A 16885-nucleotide genomic window follows, 5' to 3' on the forward strand; every position below is an offset into this window, starting at 1 on the left:
TAAACAGATGGGCTCTTGGCCTGGCGTGCCCGGGTGCTGACCCTGTGGAGCTGGAGATGGGAGGGGCCGATCAGGAGGGCCTGGGTGGCCTCATACCCAGCTGTGGGGTGCTTCTCTGTGGCCAGGGGACTGCGGCTCTGTCCCCCATTAGCATGCACGCCCTCACTCTGGGCCACGTAATCTGTTTACGCACCTATGATATCAAAAACAGAAGGCAGGTGCTGCCGTCTTGCGTTACTGGGAGTCGGAGAAGAGGGACGTTTATGCGTACAATGGCTCCACAGTCCCTAATCGACGTCTGCTAGGAGGAACAGACAGATTCCAGATGGCATGGCAGTGATAGAGAGGTGTGTGTGTGTGTGTGTGTGTACGCGCGTGGTCTCTGCTGGCCTTGGTGAGTGGCTTCCCTGGGCAGGGGCGACCCTTCCTTGGTCCTGGCACGGCCGGGTCACACTCGAACATTGCTGCCCTGGGACTTGATGGCAGGACCCAGCCGGCCCCAGGGGACAGGGGAGTGGGAATCGCTCTGCTAAATGATTCTGCTGGCAGGGAGGCGCGGGGAGTGGTGGGTGAGGTGGAGGGGAGGACCTGTCCCCTCCAGCAGGGTCTGGGGGCCCTGGGGCAGCAGGGGGACCCGGGAGGGGGGGCAGGGGGCGGCAGATCTGCGCCTCGCCGCTGCAGTGGCTGTCCTTGCCCGGGCAGCGGGGGCCGACGTGGGAGCAGGAATTACAGAGCACACCTCCCTGACACAGAAGTTGTCAATATGAGCACAGCTGGTGGGGGGGCTCAGGCCAAGGAGAGACCATTAAGAGCTGCAGGGGAGAGGGCAGGCGGGAGAGGGTGGGAGGCTGGCTTTCGGAGGGGAAGGGAAATGGCCCCTCTGAATCGCTCTCCCCCTCCCCTCCCCGCCCTCCCTCTCTCCCTTTCTCTTTTCACAGATAACCAGCCCGAGTCATGCAGTCTTTTCGAGAAAGGTGTGGTTTCCATGGCAAACAACAGAACTACCAGCAGACCTCACAGGAGACATCTCGCCTGGAGAATTACAGACAGCCGGGCCAGGCCGGGCTGAGCTGCGACCGGCAGCGGCTGCTGGCCAAGGACTATTATAACCCGCAGCCCTACCCGGCCTACGAGGGTGGCGCCGGCGCACCCGCCGGCTCAGCGCGGGGCAGCAAGGGCCTGGCCTCCCAGCCGTCCCTGCAGGGCCGGCCGGCCTTCTCGGGCTATAGTGTGCCGGACAGCAGCCCGTACCCCGGCCGCTACTCGGGCGAGGAGAGCCTGCAGGCCTGGGGGGCCCCTCAGCCGCCGCCCCCGCAGCCGCAGCCCCTGCCAGGGGGCGTGGGCAAATATGACGACAGCTTGATGAAAAAGGCAGCGGTGCCCCCGGGCAGGCAGTACCCAGAGCAGGGTGCCCAGCTGCCCTTCCGGACTCACTCTCTGCACGTCCAGCCGCAGCTGCCGCAGCCCCAGCAGCCCCTGGCATACCCCAAACTCCAAAGGCAGAAACTGCAGAACGACATGGCCTCACCCCTGCCCTTCCCCCAGGGTGGCCATTTCCCCCAGCACTCACAGTCTTTCCCCCCTTCCTCCACCTACTCCTCCGGGGGCCAGGGCACGCAGGGGGGCGGGGGCGGCGGGGGCGGGCAGGGGGCCCACTCCTACAAGAGCTGCACCGCGCCGTCCGCACCGCCCCACGACAGGCCACTGGCCGCCAACGCCAGCCTGGCCCCGGGGCAGCGGGTCCAGAACCTTCACGCCTACCAGTCCGGCCGCATGGGCTATGAGCAGCAGAAGCAGCAGCAGCAGCAGCAACAGCAGCAGCAGGCGGCCCTCCAGAGCCGGCACCATGCCCAGGAAACCCTCCATTACCAAAACCTTGCCAAGTACCAACACTATGGGCAGCAGGGCGCGGGCTACTGCCAGCAGGACGCAGCCGTGCGGACTCCAGAGCAGTACTACCAGACCTTCAGCCCCAGCTCCAGCCACTCGCCTGCACGCTCCGTGGGCCGCTCACCCTCCTACAGCTCCACCCCATCGCCGCTGATGCCAAACCTGGAGAACTTTCCCTACAACCAGCAGCCGCTCAGCACCGGCGCCTTCCCCGCGGGCATCACGGACCACAGCCACTTCATGCCCCTGCTCAACCCCTCCCCGACTGATGCCGCCGGCACGGTGGACACCCAGCCTGGCAACTGCAAGGCGCCGCCCAAGGACAAGCTGCCCGAGAACCTGCTGTCGGACCTCAGCCTGCAGAGCCTCACGGCCTTGACCTCCCAGGTGGAGAACATCTCCAACACGGTCCAGCAGCTGCTGCTCTCCAAGGCTGCCGTGCCGCAGAAGAAGGGCGGCAAGAACCTGGTGTCCAGGACCCCGGAGCAGCACCGAAGCCAGCACTGCAGCCCCGAGGGCAGCGGCTACTCGGCCGAGCCAGCAGGCACGCCGCTATCTGAGCCGCTGAGCAGCACGCCGCAGTCCACGCACGCTGAGCCACCTGAGGCCGACTACCTGAGCGGCTCCGAGGACCCGCTGGAGCGCAGCTTCCTCTACTGCAACCAGGCCCGTGGCAGCCCTGCCAGGGTCAACAGCAACTCGAAGGCCAAGCCTGAGTCGGTGTCCACCTGTTCAGTGACCTCGCCCGACGACATGTCCACCAAGTCCGACGACTCCTTCCAGAGCCTACATGGCAGCCTGCCGCTCGACAGCTTCTCCAAGTTCGTGGCAGGCGAGCGGGACTGCCCGCGGCTGCTGCTCAGCGCCCTGGCGCAGGAGGACCTGGCCTCCGAGATCCTCGGGCTGCAGGAGGCCATCGGCGAGAAGGCTGAGAAGACCTGGGCTGAGGCGCCCGGCCTGGCCAAGGATGCCAGCAAGCCTCCTCCCTTCTCGCTGGAGAACCACAGCGCCTGCCTGGACTCTGTGGCCAAGAACGCTTGGCCACGGCCAGGGGAGCCAGAGGCCCTGCCCGAGTCCTTGCAGCTAGACAAAGGTGGCAGTGCCAAGGACTTCAGCCCGGGGCTGTTCGAAGACCCTTCCGTGGCCTTCGCCGCCCCGGACCCCAAGAAGACGACTGGTCCCCTCTCCTTTAGCACCAAGGCCACGCTTGGGGCCGCCACATCGGACCCTGCTGCGGCCGCCTTTGACTGCTTCCCGGACGCGAGCACCGCCAGCTCGACAGACGGCGCCAACCCCTTTGCCTGGCCTGAAGAGAACCTGGGGGATGCTTGTCCCCGGTGGGGCCTGCACCCCAGCGAGCTCACCAAGGGCCTGGAGCAGGGCGGGAAGGCCTCTGACGGCGTGGGCAAGGAGAATGCCCACGAGGCTTCGGCCTGCCCAGGCTTCCAGGAGGAGGCGCCGCCTGGGGAGAAGGCCACCGTGCCTCGGGACTCCGTGCAGGAAGAGGCGGGCGGGGTGAAGGAGGAGGTGGGCGGGCTGCTGCAGTGCCCCGAGGTGGGCAAGGCCGACCGCTGGCTAGAGGACAGCCGGCACTGCTGCTCGGCCGCCGACTTTGGGGACCTGCCCCTGCTGCCACCACCCGGCAGGAAGGAGGACCTGGAGGCAGAGGAGGAGTACTCCTCCCTGTGCGAGCTCCTGGGCAGCCCTGAGCAGAGGCCGGGCCTGCCGGACCCGCTGTCGCCGAAGGCCCCCCTGCTGTGCACCAAGGAGGAGGTGGAGGAGGTGCTGGACTCCAAAACCGGTTGGGGCTCCCCGTGCCACCTCTCCGGCGACTCTGTCATTTTGCTGGGCCCCACTGTGGGTGCCGAGTCCAAGGTCCAGAGCTGGTTTGAGTCCTCCCTGTCGCACATGAAGCCGGGCGAAGAGGGCCCCGACGGGGTGCTGGCACCCGGTGACACCACCACCCTAGCCGCAGAGGCCTCCCTGGCCCAGAAGCCCAGCAAGCCGGCCGTGCCTGAGGCGCCCATTGCTAAGAAAGAGCCCGTGCCACGTGGCAAAAGCTTACGGAGCCGGCGGGTGCACCGGGGGTTGCCGGAGGCCGAGGACTCCCCATGCCGGGCGCCCGTGCTGCCTAAGGACCTCTTGCTCCCGGAATCCTGCACCGGCCCCCCACAGGGACAGATGGAAGGAGCGGGAACCCCGGGCCGGGGGGCCTCGGAAGGGCTCCCGAGGATGTGCACACGCTCCTTCACGGCCCTGAGTGAGCCCCGCACGCCTGGACCCCCAGGCCTGACCACCACCCCCGCCCCCCCGGACAAACTAGGGGGCAAGCAGCGAGCCGCCTTCAAGTCCGGCAAGCGGGTGGGTAAGCCGTCACCCAAGGCGGCCTCCAGCCCCAGTAACCCAGCTGCCCTGCCCGTGGCCTCAGACAGCAGCCCCATGGGCTCCAAGACCAAGGAGACAGACTCGCCCAGCACCCCAGGCAAGGACCAGCGTTCCATGATCCTGCGGTCACGCACGAAAACCCAGGAGGCGTTCCACTCCAAGAGGCGGCGGCCCTCCGAGAGCCGTCTCCCCAGCTGCCGGGCCACCAAGAAACTGCTGGCTAACAACCACCTGCCTGCCCCGTTCAAGGTCTCCGGCAGCCCCCAGAAGGAGGGCAGGGCCAGCCAGCGGGCCCGGGTGGCCAAGCCTGGCGCAGGCAGCAAGCTCTCCGACCGGCCCCTCCATGCGCTCAAGAGGAAGTCGGCCTTCCTGGCGCCTGTTCCCACCAAGAAGCGGAACCTGGTTCTGCGGAGCGGCAGCGGGGGGGACGTGAAGGAGGAGGGGGCTGAGGACCCCTCCCCCCTCTTCAAGAGGATGGCTTCGCCCAAGAAGGCCAAGCCCGCCAAGGGCAATGGTGAGCCTGCCATGAAGCCCCTACCCCCGGAGACCCCCGACACCTGCCTGAAGCTCGCCTCGCGGGCGGCCTTCCAGGGGGCCATGAAGACCAAGGTGCTTCCGCCCCGGAAAGGTAGGGGCCTCAAGCTGGAGGCCATCGTGCAGAAGATCACGTCACCCAGCCTGAAGAAGTTTGCGTGCAAGGTGCCAGGGGCCCCTCCCGGAAACCCCCTGAGCCCTTCTCTCCCTGAGAAGGACCGTGGGCTCAAGAGTGCGGGGGGAAGCCCAGTTGGGGCAGGAGAAGGTCTCTTAAATGTGGGCCCTGGGCAGAAGCTCCCGGCAGCTCCGGGGGCCGACTCGTTATGCAGAAATCCAACCAACAGATCCTTAAAAGGCAAACTCCTAAACAGTAAGAAACTGTCCTCGACTGACTGTTTCAAAACTGAGGCCTTCACATCCCCAGAGGCCCTGCTGCCCGGGGGGACTGCCCTGGCACCTAAGAAGAGAAGCCGGAAAGGCAGGGCTGGAGTCCTTGGACTCCCCAAAGGTCCCCTGGAGAAGCGACCCCATCTAGGACCGGCTCTGCTCCTGACCCCCCGAGACAGGGCCAATGGCACTCAGGGGGGCAGTGAGGACAGCTCTGGTGGTGCAGGCAAGAAGCCAAAGACGGAGGAGCTGGGCCTGGCCTCCCAGTCCCCTGAGGGCCGGCCCTGCCAGCCCCAGACAAGGGCGCAGAAGCAGCCGGGCCACGCCAACTACAGCAGCTATTCCAAGCGAAAGCGTCTCACTCGGGGCCGGGCCAAGAACACCACCTCCTCACCCTGTAAAGGACGTGCCAAGCGGCGGCGGCAGCAGCAGGTGCTGCCCCTAGACCCCGCTGAGCCTGAAATCCGCCTCAAGTACATTTCCTCGTGCAAGCGGCTTCGAGCAGACAGCCGCACCCCGGCCTTCTCGCCCTTTGTGCGGGTAGAGAAGCGAGACGCGTTCACCACCATATGCACTGTGGTCAACTCCCCTGGGGAGGAGCCCAAGCCCCACAGGAAGCCTTCCTCCTCCGCCTCCTCTTCCTCATCCTCATGCTCGTTCTCCTTGGATGCGACCGGGGCCTCCTTGGCCACGCTCCCTGGAGGCTCTGTCCTGCAGCCACGGCCCTCCCTGCCCCTCTCCTCCACCATGCATCTGGGGCCCGTGGTCTCCAAGGCCCTGAGTACCTCTTGCCTTGTTTGCTGCCTCTGCCAAAACCCGGCCAACTTCAAGGACCTCGGGGACCTCTGTGGGCCCTACTACCCCGAACACTGCCTCCCCAAAAAGAAGCCAAAACTCAAGGAGAAGGTGCGGCCGGAGGGCGCCTGCGAGGAGGCCTCGCTACCCCTTGAGAGAACACTCAAAGACCTTGAGTGCGCGGCCACAGCCGCCGCTGGAAAGCCCCCGCGGCCCGAGGGCCCGGCTGACCCCGCCAAGCAGGGCTCGCTGCGCACCAGCGCTCGGGGCCTGTCCCGGCGGCTACAGAGTTGCTACTGCTGTGACGGCCGGGGGGACGGTGGTGAGGAGGCGGCCCCCACCGACAAGAGCCGTAAGCACGAGTGCAGCAAGGAGCCACCAGCCGAGCCTGGCGGGGACACCCAGGAACACTGGGTGCACGAGGCCTGCGCCGTGTGGACGGGCGGGATCTACCTGGTAGCCGGGAAGCTCTTTGGGCTACAGGAGGCCATGAAGGTGGCCGTGGACATGGTAAGAGGCCGGCCCGGCTGGGGCGGGGAACTCGGGGTCCACAGGACAGGCAGGCGGGCCATCGGGAAGCCCCCTCCTCTTTGCCAGCGCCGAGGTTTGGGCCACACTCAGCCGCCGTCGCAGATTCCTCTCTGGGGAGTTTTGGGGTGGAGCGGAGGCCGAGGCAGGACATGCTCGCCTGCTCGTCCGTCCCTGATTTCCCACTTCGGCCCCTTGGCCTGCCTAGGCCGGCACCCGGCACCTTCCAGCCCGATGCTGTGCGATCAGCTGAACTACCAGGGGGCCCCAGAAAACAGGCCACCTCCCAGAAGGGACAGCAGGGCAGCCTAAAAAAGCAGGCTGCCCCGTCCAGTACCTACAGGTCCCCTAGGACTCTAAGGTGGAGCTGGGGCTTAGGGAGAGAGCTCTCTGCGCATGGTGGGTCGGATGTGTTCCCCAAAGGCAGGGCAGTCTGGGGACCTCCCCGCACCGGTCATACCGTGTTCCTGGTCATACCTCTGGTCCCTGAGGTCTGTGAGCAGGAGCTCTGGCTGTCTTCTTGCTTCAGATCCCAACACTGGCCCATCCCTCCCCGCACAACCCAGGGCATGGAGCTTCACCCCTTTGTACCCTGACGTCCTCATCGCAGGCATGGGCACGGTGGTGGCTGCCACTGCCGGGGGACTGTGAGGGCCGAGTGAGTTCATGCCCGTGAAGCTGCCAGGCCTGTCTGAATGCCCACCGACGGCCCTCCACCAGGGCGCAGAACACGGCCGGGCCACGGCTCGCGAGCTCTGTTAGTACCACTCCAGCTACGGGGTGGGTCTCGCTCGTCACGCTCCCTTCCAAGGGTGCAGGCGGCCTCAGTGAGCAGGCAGGGACTGGGGGCTGGGGTCAGCAGTCTCTTCCTGGGGCCTGTGCTCTTGCCCCGCCCACCAACACACACATACACAGACAGGCAGCCGCTCCTGAGACGGGACACTCTGCCCAGCCCCAGGGCACATCCGCTCCCACTGCCTGCCCAGCCGCTGTGCCCCAGGGCCTCGGCCTCCCCTGGTTTCCTGCAGCCACCTTCCACTGCCGTGGGCCATGGTGGGAGACCTTTTCAGGCCCGAGGAAACCCCACCTCCAACAGGACACCTGCCGCTTTCCATGTCTATCCCTTCCTCTCTTTTTCTCTCTCTGTCACTGCTCTTGGCTCCTTCCCAGCCATCCTGAAATGGACTCAGGGCACGTCCATCATTAGAAAGTAATACATTCAGATCACCAGTTCCCTCCTCCAACGCATATGCCCCACCAGGGCCCCCATCCAGGCCCTCCCTGCCTCCATGGCTCTGGGCCAGGCTGTGTTGCTTCTCCATCCTTCTCTGAGCCAGGGCCCGATCCAGTCTCTTCCATGGTGGTGGGCTAATCGAGCATGGGGTAAGCCTAAGTCTGTTCCAGGGCTCTGGTCTCACCTGAGGGACCTGCCCTATGCCCAAAATGGCCTCGTGGCCTCCTGCCACTGGGACCATCCCTGGGAAGGTCAAGACAGGGTTGGGGAGGGAACTGGGGGGTGGTGAGGACACACACCAGCAGGCTTCACTGCTCCCCAGCCACATCTTCTTACCTTCCCCAGGGCAGCTCAGATGGGATCTTAAAAGGCCTCCCTGCCACGGATGGCCCTGGGCTGGGCCAGGGCTGGCAGCTGGGCTGTGAGCCTCAGAGGAACCCATTATTATTATTATTATTATTATTTAAGATTTTATTTATTTATTTGACAGAGAGTACAAGCAGGGGGAGCAGCAGGGAGAGGGAGAAGCAGGCTCGTGCTGAGCTGAAAGCCCAACGTGGGGCTCGATCCCAGGGCCTTGGGATCATGACCAGAGCCGAAGGCAGACGCTTAACCAACTGAGCCACCCAGGTGCCCCTCAGAGGGGCCCATTAAAGCAGCGCGCCCCCCACCCCCACCCAAAGGAACAGACCATGACCTCAGAACACTCTGGAGAGATGGTCAAGCTCTGAGACTTCCGAGGCTCCCGGCTCCATGCCCTCCCCTCCTGCAGCCTAGGCCTCCTGTCCCCACCAACACCTCTTACTGCTTTGGCTTCCTTGGTGACACACAGACCTGGGTTCAAATCTCAGCTCTGCCAAGAGTAGGTTCTGAGACTCCAGAAAGTCACTGCCCTCTGGGAGCCTTGGAAGGCTGCCCTCCATTAGCAGGTGGTGGGGCTCCCCAGTTCACAGGGGGGCCCCGTCCAGCAGGGTTCCCAGCCCCTGCACACCTGTTGGTACCTTGGCCTCACTCTCGCTCTCTGGGGGACAGAAGTTCTAAGGGGGCCCTCAGGGACAGCCCTCTTTCTCCTCTGACCCCTCCTGAGAACCCCCACACAAACTGCTGTCCCTCAGCCCTGCCATGCCACCCCCTGGGACCTCAGTTTCTCAGTCTGCCCAGAACCACTGTGGACCCCGTCTCCTATCCAGGTGAGGCCTGGCCACAGATGCCGAGTATGGGGGCGCGCTCTTCTCGCTGGGTGTTATTAGGAAGCTGCTAGCAAGGGCTCAGACCCCAGTTTGGGCCTCTCCACCAGTCTGGGAGCCTTTGGCAGGTTCATGAGCCTGGCTGGGGGAGCTGGGGCTCAGAGCCGGGGGGATAGGCTTAGAAGGGCTCAAGGCCTCTGTGTCTCTGCACCCTGATTTCTTCATTTCCAGAACGCCCCTCATTGGTTTTCTGGGGGGCCTCCATGCAGGCGGGGGGGTATGAAGCCGCTCTTCTGGCGGTTCCCCTTCCCTGAGGGCTTGGACCTGGGCTAGGCCCCCACTCCTGCTCCGTCACATCTTCTTGGGCCGGAAATCCAGGGACTGTTGGCTCCCAGAGCCCCAGGAGTTCTCAGCCTTGACCCGAAGGGAACTGCCAATCTAAAGGCGTGCATGGAAACCTGATGTTCCAGAATATACCCAGCCCCGCTCCCAGCTTGATGCCAGAGAGAGCGCTCCCAGGCATTTCCCCAGGGAAGGTGGGAGAAGACTTTCTCACTCCTGGCCTCTCCCAGATGCTGGGTGTGGGGTCTCTCTTAGTCATGGACTTGGGACGAAGCCCACCCCTGGCCCCGAGCAGTACAGGTGGCAACTGCCCACTCCAAGCCCAGCTCAGCTATTTGGCTGCTGTGTGCTGTCAGGGAGGTTACTCGGCCTCTCTGAGCTCTCCTTGGCAACCTGGGTAGAATTGAGATAATATCAACATCATAAGTTATGAGAGTGGCTGCTTCCAGGCCCCGGGGTCCCTCATGAATGACCCACCCCAGTGGCTTAGTGCTGGGGCCTGGGCCTACCACTGCTCTGCTTGCCCGTGGTATCTACTCCCCAACTCACATAGGGGGCTCTAGTTCCAGACTCTGGGTGATTTGGGGTCCAGCCTGTCCCTCTCCAGGCCCCAGGGCTGCTCTCGATCTTCAGAGGGCTTCCTGGGGTGGCCCAGCTGTCCCAGCCACATCCCTCTGAGGACAGCTGGGCAAGGTGTGGGGCACTGCACATCTACAGCAACTCTGCCTTGTCCCCTCCTCCATGCACCCAGGGAGGGTGGGGGGCCCCTCAGAGGGCGGGACGGTTCCATCCTGGGCTCTGTGCCCTCGTGGCTGCTAGAAAGGGTAAAAGACGATACTTACTGCCTTCATGCTCGCCTGGAGTGCAGGCCTCAGTTTCACCATCTAGAAAGTGGGGTTCATGACAGTTCTCCCCAGTCGAGGAGGAGCCAGTGGGTAAGGACACACCCTGTGCCCTGCACACCGAACCCCACCCCCATGGCGCCAGCCCATGGCCACAGCCACAGCGGTGACTGGCATCAAGACTTCTTGTCTGCTGGGCACATAGTGTCTCCTGTGATCTTCAAGACCGCCCCTTAGGGGGAGGACCCGTCCCCCTTGCCCAGGTGGAGCCTGGGGAGTCCGGGTCACCAGCTGAGGTCACATAGAGCAGAATGGCAGAACTGGGATGCGAACCCACGAGGTTCAACATTTATCCAAGAAGTTCGACATTTCCCTGCCCCAAGAGGGTCCCCGCATCCTAGCCCGGGGCTGCCACAGAATCAGCCCTCAGGCCACCTGCATCCTCCTCCCAGCTGTTCTCCAGGGACCCTCTCGGGGAGGGAGGGAGGTGAGGCCCGTGGGGGACCCAGGCCTTCAGCTGCAGACTCACCCCATCTTCCCTCTTTCTTCGCCAGACCTGTTCCAGCTGCCAAGAAGCCGGGGCCACCATCGGGTGCGGTCACAAAGGGTGCGGCCATACCTACCATTACCCGTGTGCCAGCGATGCGGGTAAGAGACAGCCCCAGGGGACAGGAGGGCCCATCTGCACCTGCTCCCCCTTGTCCCCTTCTCACCTCGCTCCCCTGTCCCCGGGGCCAGCAGCGGGCGCACAGAACGGCAGACCACATGGGCCGGAGGGGTCTGGGAGCCCCAAACCTCACCGAGCAGGCATGGAACCTCAGGCTCCCAGATAATCCTCCCTTCATCCAAAGAAAGAGATGGCTCACTGTGGAACGGCAGTCCCCACGAGGGCGGATTTTAGGCAGCCACAGAGGCCGATCTGGTCTGCATTCCCAGGCAGTAGAGTTCTCACCGAGGGGATCTGGGCTCAGGACGCCTCTGCCCTCGGCTGCCCGGAGCCTGGGATCGGTCATCTCTTCTCTTCGGGGCAGGGAAAGAAGTAATGAACACTGCCCAGAAAATGCAGCCCTACTCCTGTTAGGGGCCAAACTGCCCCCAACTCTGGCTGCCTCCCCCATCTCCCCTCCCCGACTCCTCTGGCCTAGAACTGGGGGGAAGTTATCAGTGTTCCTGCCTCACGGATGGCAGCGCAGACACAGCCCCCAGCAGGCTCTCCCACTAGCTGGGGTCCCTCCCTCCTCCCTACCTGAAGGCCTGCTGGCTCTGCCGTGGGCCAAAGGGACCCCCTCACTGCCCCCCCTTGCCTGCCCACTTGGTCCCAGGCCAGCAGCAGCCCCAGCTGAGCCACCACAGGAGCTCACGCAGGACTGAGTGGTGACAGGTCCTTGGCCAGGGCTGGGGCACTAGGACTGCGCAGGGAGAAGGCTGGCTGCAGGGGGGCGTGAGGCTGGGCTGCTCACGGGCTCCACTCCCCACTCTCCACACCATGAACCCGAGTTTAATGTGGACTCAGCCACTTAACCAGACGCATGGCCTTACCTCAGGAATAGCTACTGCAAGCTGCACCCCTCTTTCTATGGGGATTAATTCAGCACCCTCTCTGTGCCAGGCCCGGCGTCTGGCCCCAGCTCTATCCCCAGTTACGCCTTTACAGATAGCCTGCCTCCCCCGCCGCCACACAGAGCAGCATGGACAGACTTTGCCTGTCTGGCTCCACATCCTGTGCTCTCTCTCTCTCTCCCCCAGTACGGTCCAGCTTCCTGGGGGCTCACCAGGGAGTGGGACAGACCGGGAAATCATAATCCTTGCTTGCCCAAAGTTTTGGAGCCCAGACAGGGTAGAGTGTGTGTGTGCTGTGAGAGAGATTGATCCTGTCTGAGCTGGGAGGGAATGCAGGAGGACTTCCCGGAGGAGGCAGGAGGCGGCATTGTTGCCAGGCCCCACAGGGTCAGGGGAGGAGCTCAGCAGCTGGTAGTGGGCGGATGTACATACCAGGCTTGGAGGGATACAACTTCTGTTTTGAATGAAGTCTTCAGAAGATTCTCAATGTAACAGAGATGTCTGTAGAGCCACAGGGATGGCCACAGGAAGGGGGCCTGAAAGCTGCGGGAGGAGAAGGAGAAGCTGACTCCATCAGAAGGGGCTTGCTGGTGCAGAGACCACATTGGCACTGAATGCGCAGGCCTGAGGGGGAGGGGGGTGTGGAGCCCGACCTCAGACTTCCCCATGTTGGGAGGCAGGTGAGAGGCGGGGGGGGGGGGGGGGATGCTGCTCGCACGACTGGTTCGGGGGTGGGGGGGCTCTGGTTGGCTGTCGGGTCAGCTCCGCCCTGCTCCATGCAGTCTGTCCCACCCAGCGGGCTCGGGCAAGCCCCCCCACCATTGACCCCACCAGGTCCCCCAGGCCACCGGGATTCCCACGCTGGCAATCTCTTCTGCATGGGCAGAACGGCAGAGCCACCTTGCTGAGGAGGCTGGCGATCCAGGGAGGGCTCTTGGAGCAGATCTTTTGGCCACCTGTCGTCTGCCACACGCGGCTGCTTCCCTGTGGACAGAAACTCATTGGCCGTCAGCCCAAGGGGTCATCAGAGTGCAGGAGGGGGCAGTGTGTGGGGAGTGGGTGTCAGCACTTCACAGCTGGCAGGGGGGGGGCGGGGGGGGCTCTGGGTGTCAGAGGAGCGACAGCCAGAGAAGCTGGGAGAACAAGTGAGCCTGGCAGCCAGCAGCAGGCAAGAGGGGTCGGGGGTCGGGGGCAGAGGAATCAAGGCCAGGGGCTGGGCAGGCCATCCAGCGTGTGGCAGGCGGGAGTCCCAGGCCTCCAGGTGCACCAGGCACCTACCCAAGCCCTGGCTGTCCAGGGGACAGGCTCTCGGATCACAGGGCACCGGGACTGTCCCCCTCTGCCCTTCCCCGCCGCCCTGGCCCACTGACCCCATCCACTGAACCCCATTAAGGAGCACCTCCCAGGGCTAAGTGACTCAGAATTGCTGGCAGAAGCCAGCGTGCCATGGGTCCTATCTGAGCCTCTCCATGCTCAGGCCGCAGGCCCCCTCTGACAGCCAGGCCCCCAGGTCCCCAGGCGCAGACACTGGGAGAGGCACGGGGAATCGATGACCTGGCTCCTTCCTATGGTCCCCGCATGTCCTAGGTGGATGCTGGGGGTGGTGACTGAGCAAGCTGGTTTGGGCCCTGGTGACCTCCTGCCCTTCACATGTGGAGACCCGAGCCCTTGACTGTAGGGCCTGCTGTGGGATGTGGGGCGGGGAGGACACCATGTGTGCAGTCAGCCTGGGGTTTGAGCTCTGTGCTCTTTGGAAGGTGTGCGTTCGGTCCCCATGCCGTGTCTGGCTTGTCTGAGCAGAGGGAAGACGAAAAACTGATGACGTGCCCCCAGCCGCTGGCCCAGAAGTGCAGAGACACACGGCACTTTGCAGTCTGAGGCTCCCCAGCTTCTGGCAGCGGTTGGTCGGAAAAAAGGGGAGATAGCCGCAGGCCCGGAGCCTTCCCCACCCTGCTCTCAGGCTCTCGGATCTGCCCTTGCCCTTGCCTCCCCACCCTGCCTACGAGCCACCACGCTGTCGCTGTTGTGATGCCACGGCACAGAGCCACAGCATGAGCAGGAGGAATGTGCTGGAGGGAGAGGACTTGCTTGGTCCGCTCAGGCCTCCGGCTATTTATGGGTTTGGGGTTTATTCAGAACAATGGCCTGTGGGGCATGGGAGGGAGGGACTGTGGGTGGTGGACAGGGACTCAGAGTTGGTGGGGGGGGGCGGGTAGGGAAGCTGGGGCCTCCAGCTGTGGGGAACAGGCCCCAGAGTGGGGACTTCCTGAGATACCTGTGCAAGCCTGGGCTGCGGCGGGCAGCAGAAACTGGCCATGCACAGCCATCCTCTCTGTTTCCCCAGGGTGGCCAGTGCTGTGGGCACCCACGTGCCTGCTGGAATTCACCCAGATCCAAGACCTCAGTCTTCCCCTGCCCCCAGACTTAGGTCTGCCTCCCCTTCGAGGCCCCCACAGGGACAAACCCATATCGTGAGTGCCTGCTCTGAGCCACACACATGCAGGTGGCTTGCATACATGGCTCTCATCAGTCCCTGGGATAGAGACACGGTAGGTGGCATAAAGGCCCATTTTACAGATGTGGAGACCGAGGCTCGAAGAAGTAGCTGATACTTGAATCCAGACCTGTGACTGCACCACCCAGTCCATCAGCCCGCTCGGTATCAAGGCCTTCCGGGGCTGGGCATGCATCCAGGGAAGAGTGCAAAGCAGGTGCATGGAGCTTGCCTTCCAGTAGGGCAGAGACCATGAGCAAGTCACTGGTATATAGACCACTAGGAGGAAATGCCAAGTGTGGCCAAGTGAAGTGAGGCAGGGGCAGGGGAGAGACAGGCACAGGGGGTCTGCTAGATCTAGGAGTCAGGGAAGCCCTCCCAAGTGACAAGAAGGCCCTTCTGTCCAGGGGAGAACAGGAACACATGGGCCAGAGGGGCTGGGGGCAGATGAAGGTCAGTTCAACCTTGATGGAGTTTAGACCCTGTAGGATTCCAGTAGGTCAGCTTTACTTTTTGCAAAGAAGCCCTGTAGCCCATAGGCTTGGGGGCACTAGGTGCGCTGCCCGCCGGGGGCCCCTTTGCGACACCCGCAGCGGTCCTAACCATCCACACTTCTCTTTGGTGCCAGGTTGCATATTCATCGAAGAGAACTTTTCTTTGAAGTGTCCCAAACATAAGGTAGGTGACCACGAAGAGCCTTTCTTGGAAGGGGTCCAGGCTGGAGGGGAGCCCCGCCCCCCAACTCTCAGCAGGACCCAGCCCCCATCTGTCCACTCCGTGGCTTATCTGCGTTTTTAGGGGCAGGTTGGCACACGCTGGTCATAAAGACCGCCTTACAAGGAGACGGTCCTGAGGGAGGGAGCCATCGCAGGTGGGGGACAGGAAGGACAAGCAGGGGCACAGGACGATGGACGCGGATCGAGGTGCCTGTGCCAAGCTAGACTAAAATTAAGGTCTAATGTGAGGCGGGGTACCTCCAGCCTAGGAGACTCCGCGCAGCACACGCGGTGCGGACAGGGCGGGAAAGGACGGAGCCTCTCGCTGGGCGGGGGCCACGCCGGGAGGGGCGGGGCTGGGGTTTATTAGCCCCTAGCACGCGTCCATCACCGGCAATAACGGGCGCTCGGGCGTCTCTCCTCTTGCAGAGGCTGCCGCTGTAATCCACCCCAACGGCCGGAGAAGCCGCGGAAGCCCGCCTGCCCGCCCGCCGCCGAAGGAGAGGAGCCTCCTGCGCAGCCCCCGGGCCTTTGAGCTACTCCCAGCGCGGGGCCAGAGCCGATCCTTGATCCGGATTCCGGGTCTTGGATCTGGCCGCCTAGGGCTGAAACTTGCGGTCCCCGGTTGGGAAGAAAACACGTTCCGGGGCCGCCTGCTCCCGGAACAGGACGACACTGGGCGTTCCCGCCCACACCCCCGGGGCCAGGCTTGGAGAAAGGGAGCCCGCGGAGCGGCCAGACTCCTTGGGGCACCCAGCCTCCGGCTGGGACGCCTTTAGCTTGGGGACACGCTTCTCCCCGGGTAGTTCTAAGAGGACGTGGCACACATTCCACGTGGGTGCTGCCGCTACCGCAGCCGGCGTGGCTTGCATTTGGGCGCCCTGAGGGGTGGGGATGGGGGGGTCCAGAGGTCCCTGGAAGTGGCTGAGGGCGGCTCCAGGCTACAAGGCGGTGAGGGGTGGGTGGGGAGGGAGCCAAAGCCTTGCTGGAGAGGACTAGGCCGGAGGCTTTGAAAGGAACCTTTCAAATTGTGCCCTTCCCACCCACACCTGGCCTCGAGCGGTTTGGGCAGAGCCTGGGGAGTCCGGGACCCATGCTCAGGGGATGCGGGCTCCCCGGGTGTGGGTGGGGCTGCCCCCCCCCTTTGGCTTCTGTCGTCCCCTTTCCAGTTCTCCGCCCCACCCTTGGAGCGCCAGCTGGGAACGCAAAGGAAGGAGTGGTGACCACAGCGCACCTCCGGTGGATGTGTGACCGTCCCTCTGCACGGGTGGTCACCCGTCTCCAGGGACAGCAGCGCCCACCCGGCACGGGAGCAGAGACAACGCTAGATTCGTGTACAAACCTGTGTACCCCTCTATATATATGTTACATAGAATGTATATATGTTGGGAACATGCTCGCTTCTCCCGTGTGTCGCCGCCGCCGTGCGTCTTTCAGCACGGGGCCCTTGCCGGGAAGGGGGCTCTGGAGATGCCCGCCTTCCCCACGCAGCCACCACCGGCCCAAGCCAGTCCCTGCCAGTCCGTCCGCCTGTCTGTCCGTGTCCTCAGCTCTGTCCACGCTTCGATAGGCCTGACGCAGCCCCCAGACGGGGCCGCCCTAGCAACTTCCTGTACATATGACTGTAAAATGGTAAACGTGTGTATTATATCTGGCCTCGTTATATAGTGTATATATATGTATACATATACATATATATAATATATATGAAGACTGTAAATGTTAAGACGACTAGTGTTCTTATTAGTATATTGCTTCACACTGAAGATTGTGTGTATCGAGCTGTTTCTAAAAGATGTTTATTTTCCTTAAGAGTAAAAAACAGTCATTGCATTCAGAAAAAAAAAAAAAAGTCAATAAAGATACAACGATTGTTTTGGAAGTTTGCAGCCCCTGGATTCTAACCAGATTCCACTGGGAGAGGGGGCCAGGCCTTAGGTGGGGTGGGTGGGAATGGAGAAGAAGGTTCAGCGGGGCGCAAGGGCAGCCAA

General features: G+C 63.3%; 1 protein-coding gene across 2 annotated transcripts in view; it reads left to right on the top strand.

Annotated features, from left to right (window-relative positions):
* Positions 1 to 16776, top strand: part of RAI1 (retinoic acid induced 1) — a 117418-nt gene extending 100642 nt beyond the window's left edge. For both annotated transcript variants that reach the window (XM_082706858.1, XM_082706859.1), the window contains 4 exons: positions 939 to 6501; positions 10679 to 10772; positions 14807 to 14856; positions 15324 to 16776. In XM_082706858.1, coding sequence (XP_082562984.1) covers positions 955 to 6501; positions 10679 to 10772; positions 14807 to 14856; positions 15324 to 15338 — 5706 coding nt within the window. In that variant the 5' untranslated portion in view covers positions 939 to 954 and the 3' untranslated portion in view covers positions 15339 to 16776. The remainder of the gene's footprint in view (positions 1 to 938; positions 6502 to 10678; positions 10773 to 14806; positions 14857 to 15323) is intronic.
* Positions 16777 to 16885: the final 109 nt, after the last annotated feature.

Source organism: Mustela nivalis (genome assembly GCF_964662115.1).
Source record: "Mustela nivalis genome assembly, chromosome: 17".
Classification (NCBI taxonomy): Eukaryota; Metazoa; Chordata; class Mammalia; order Carnivora; family Mustelidae; genus Mustela; species Mustela nivalis.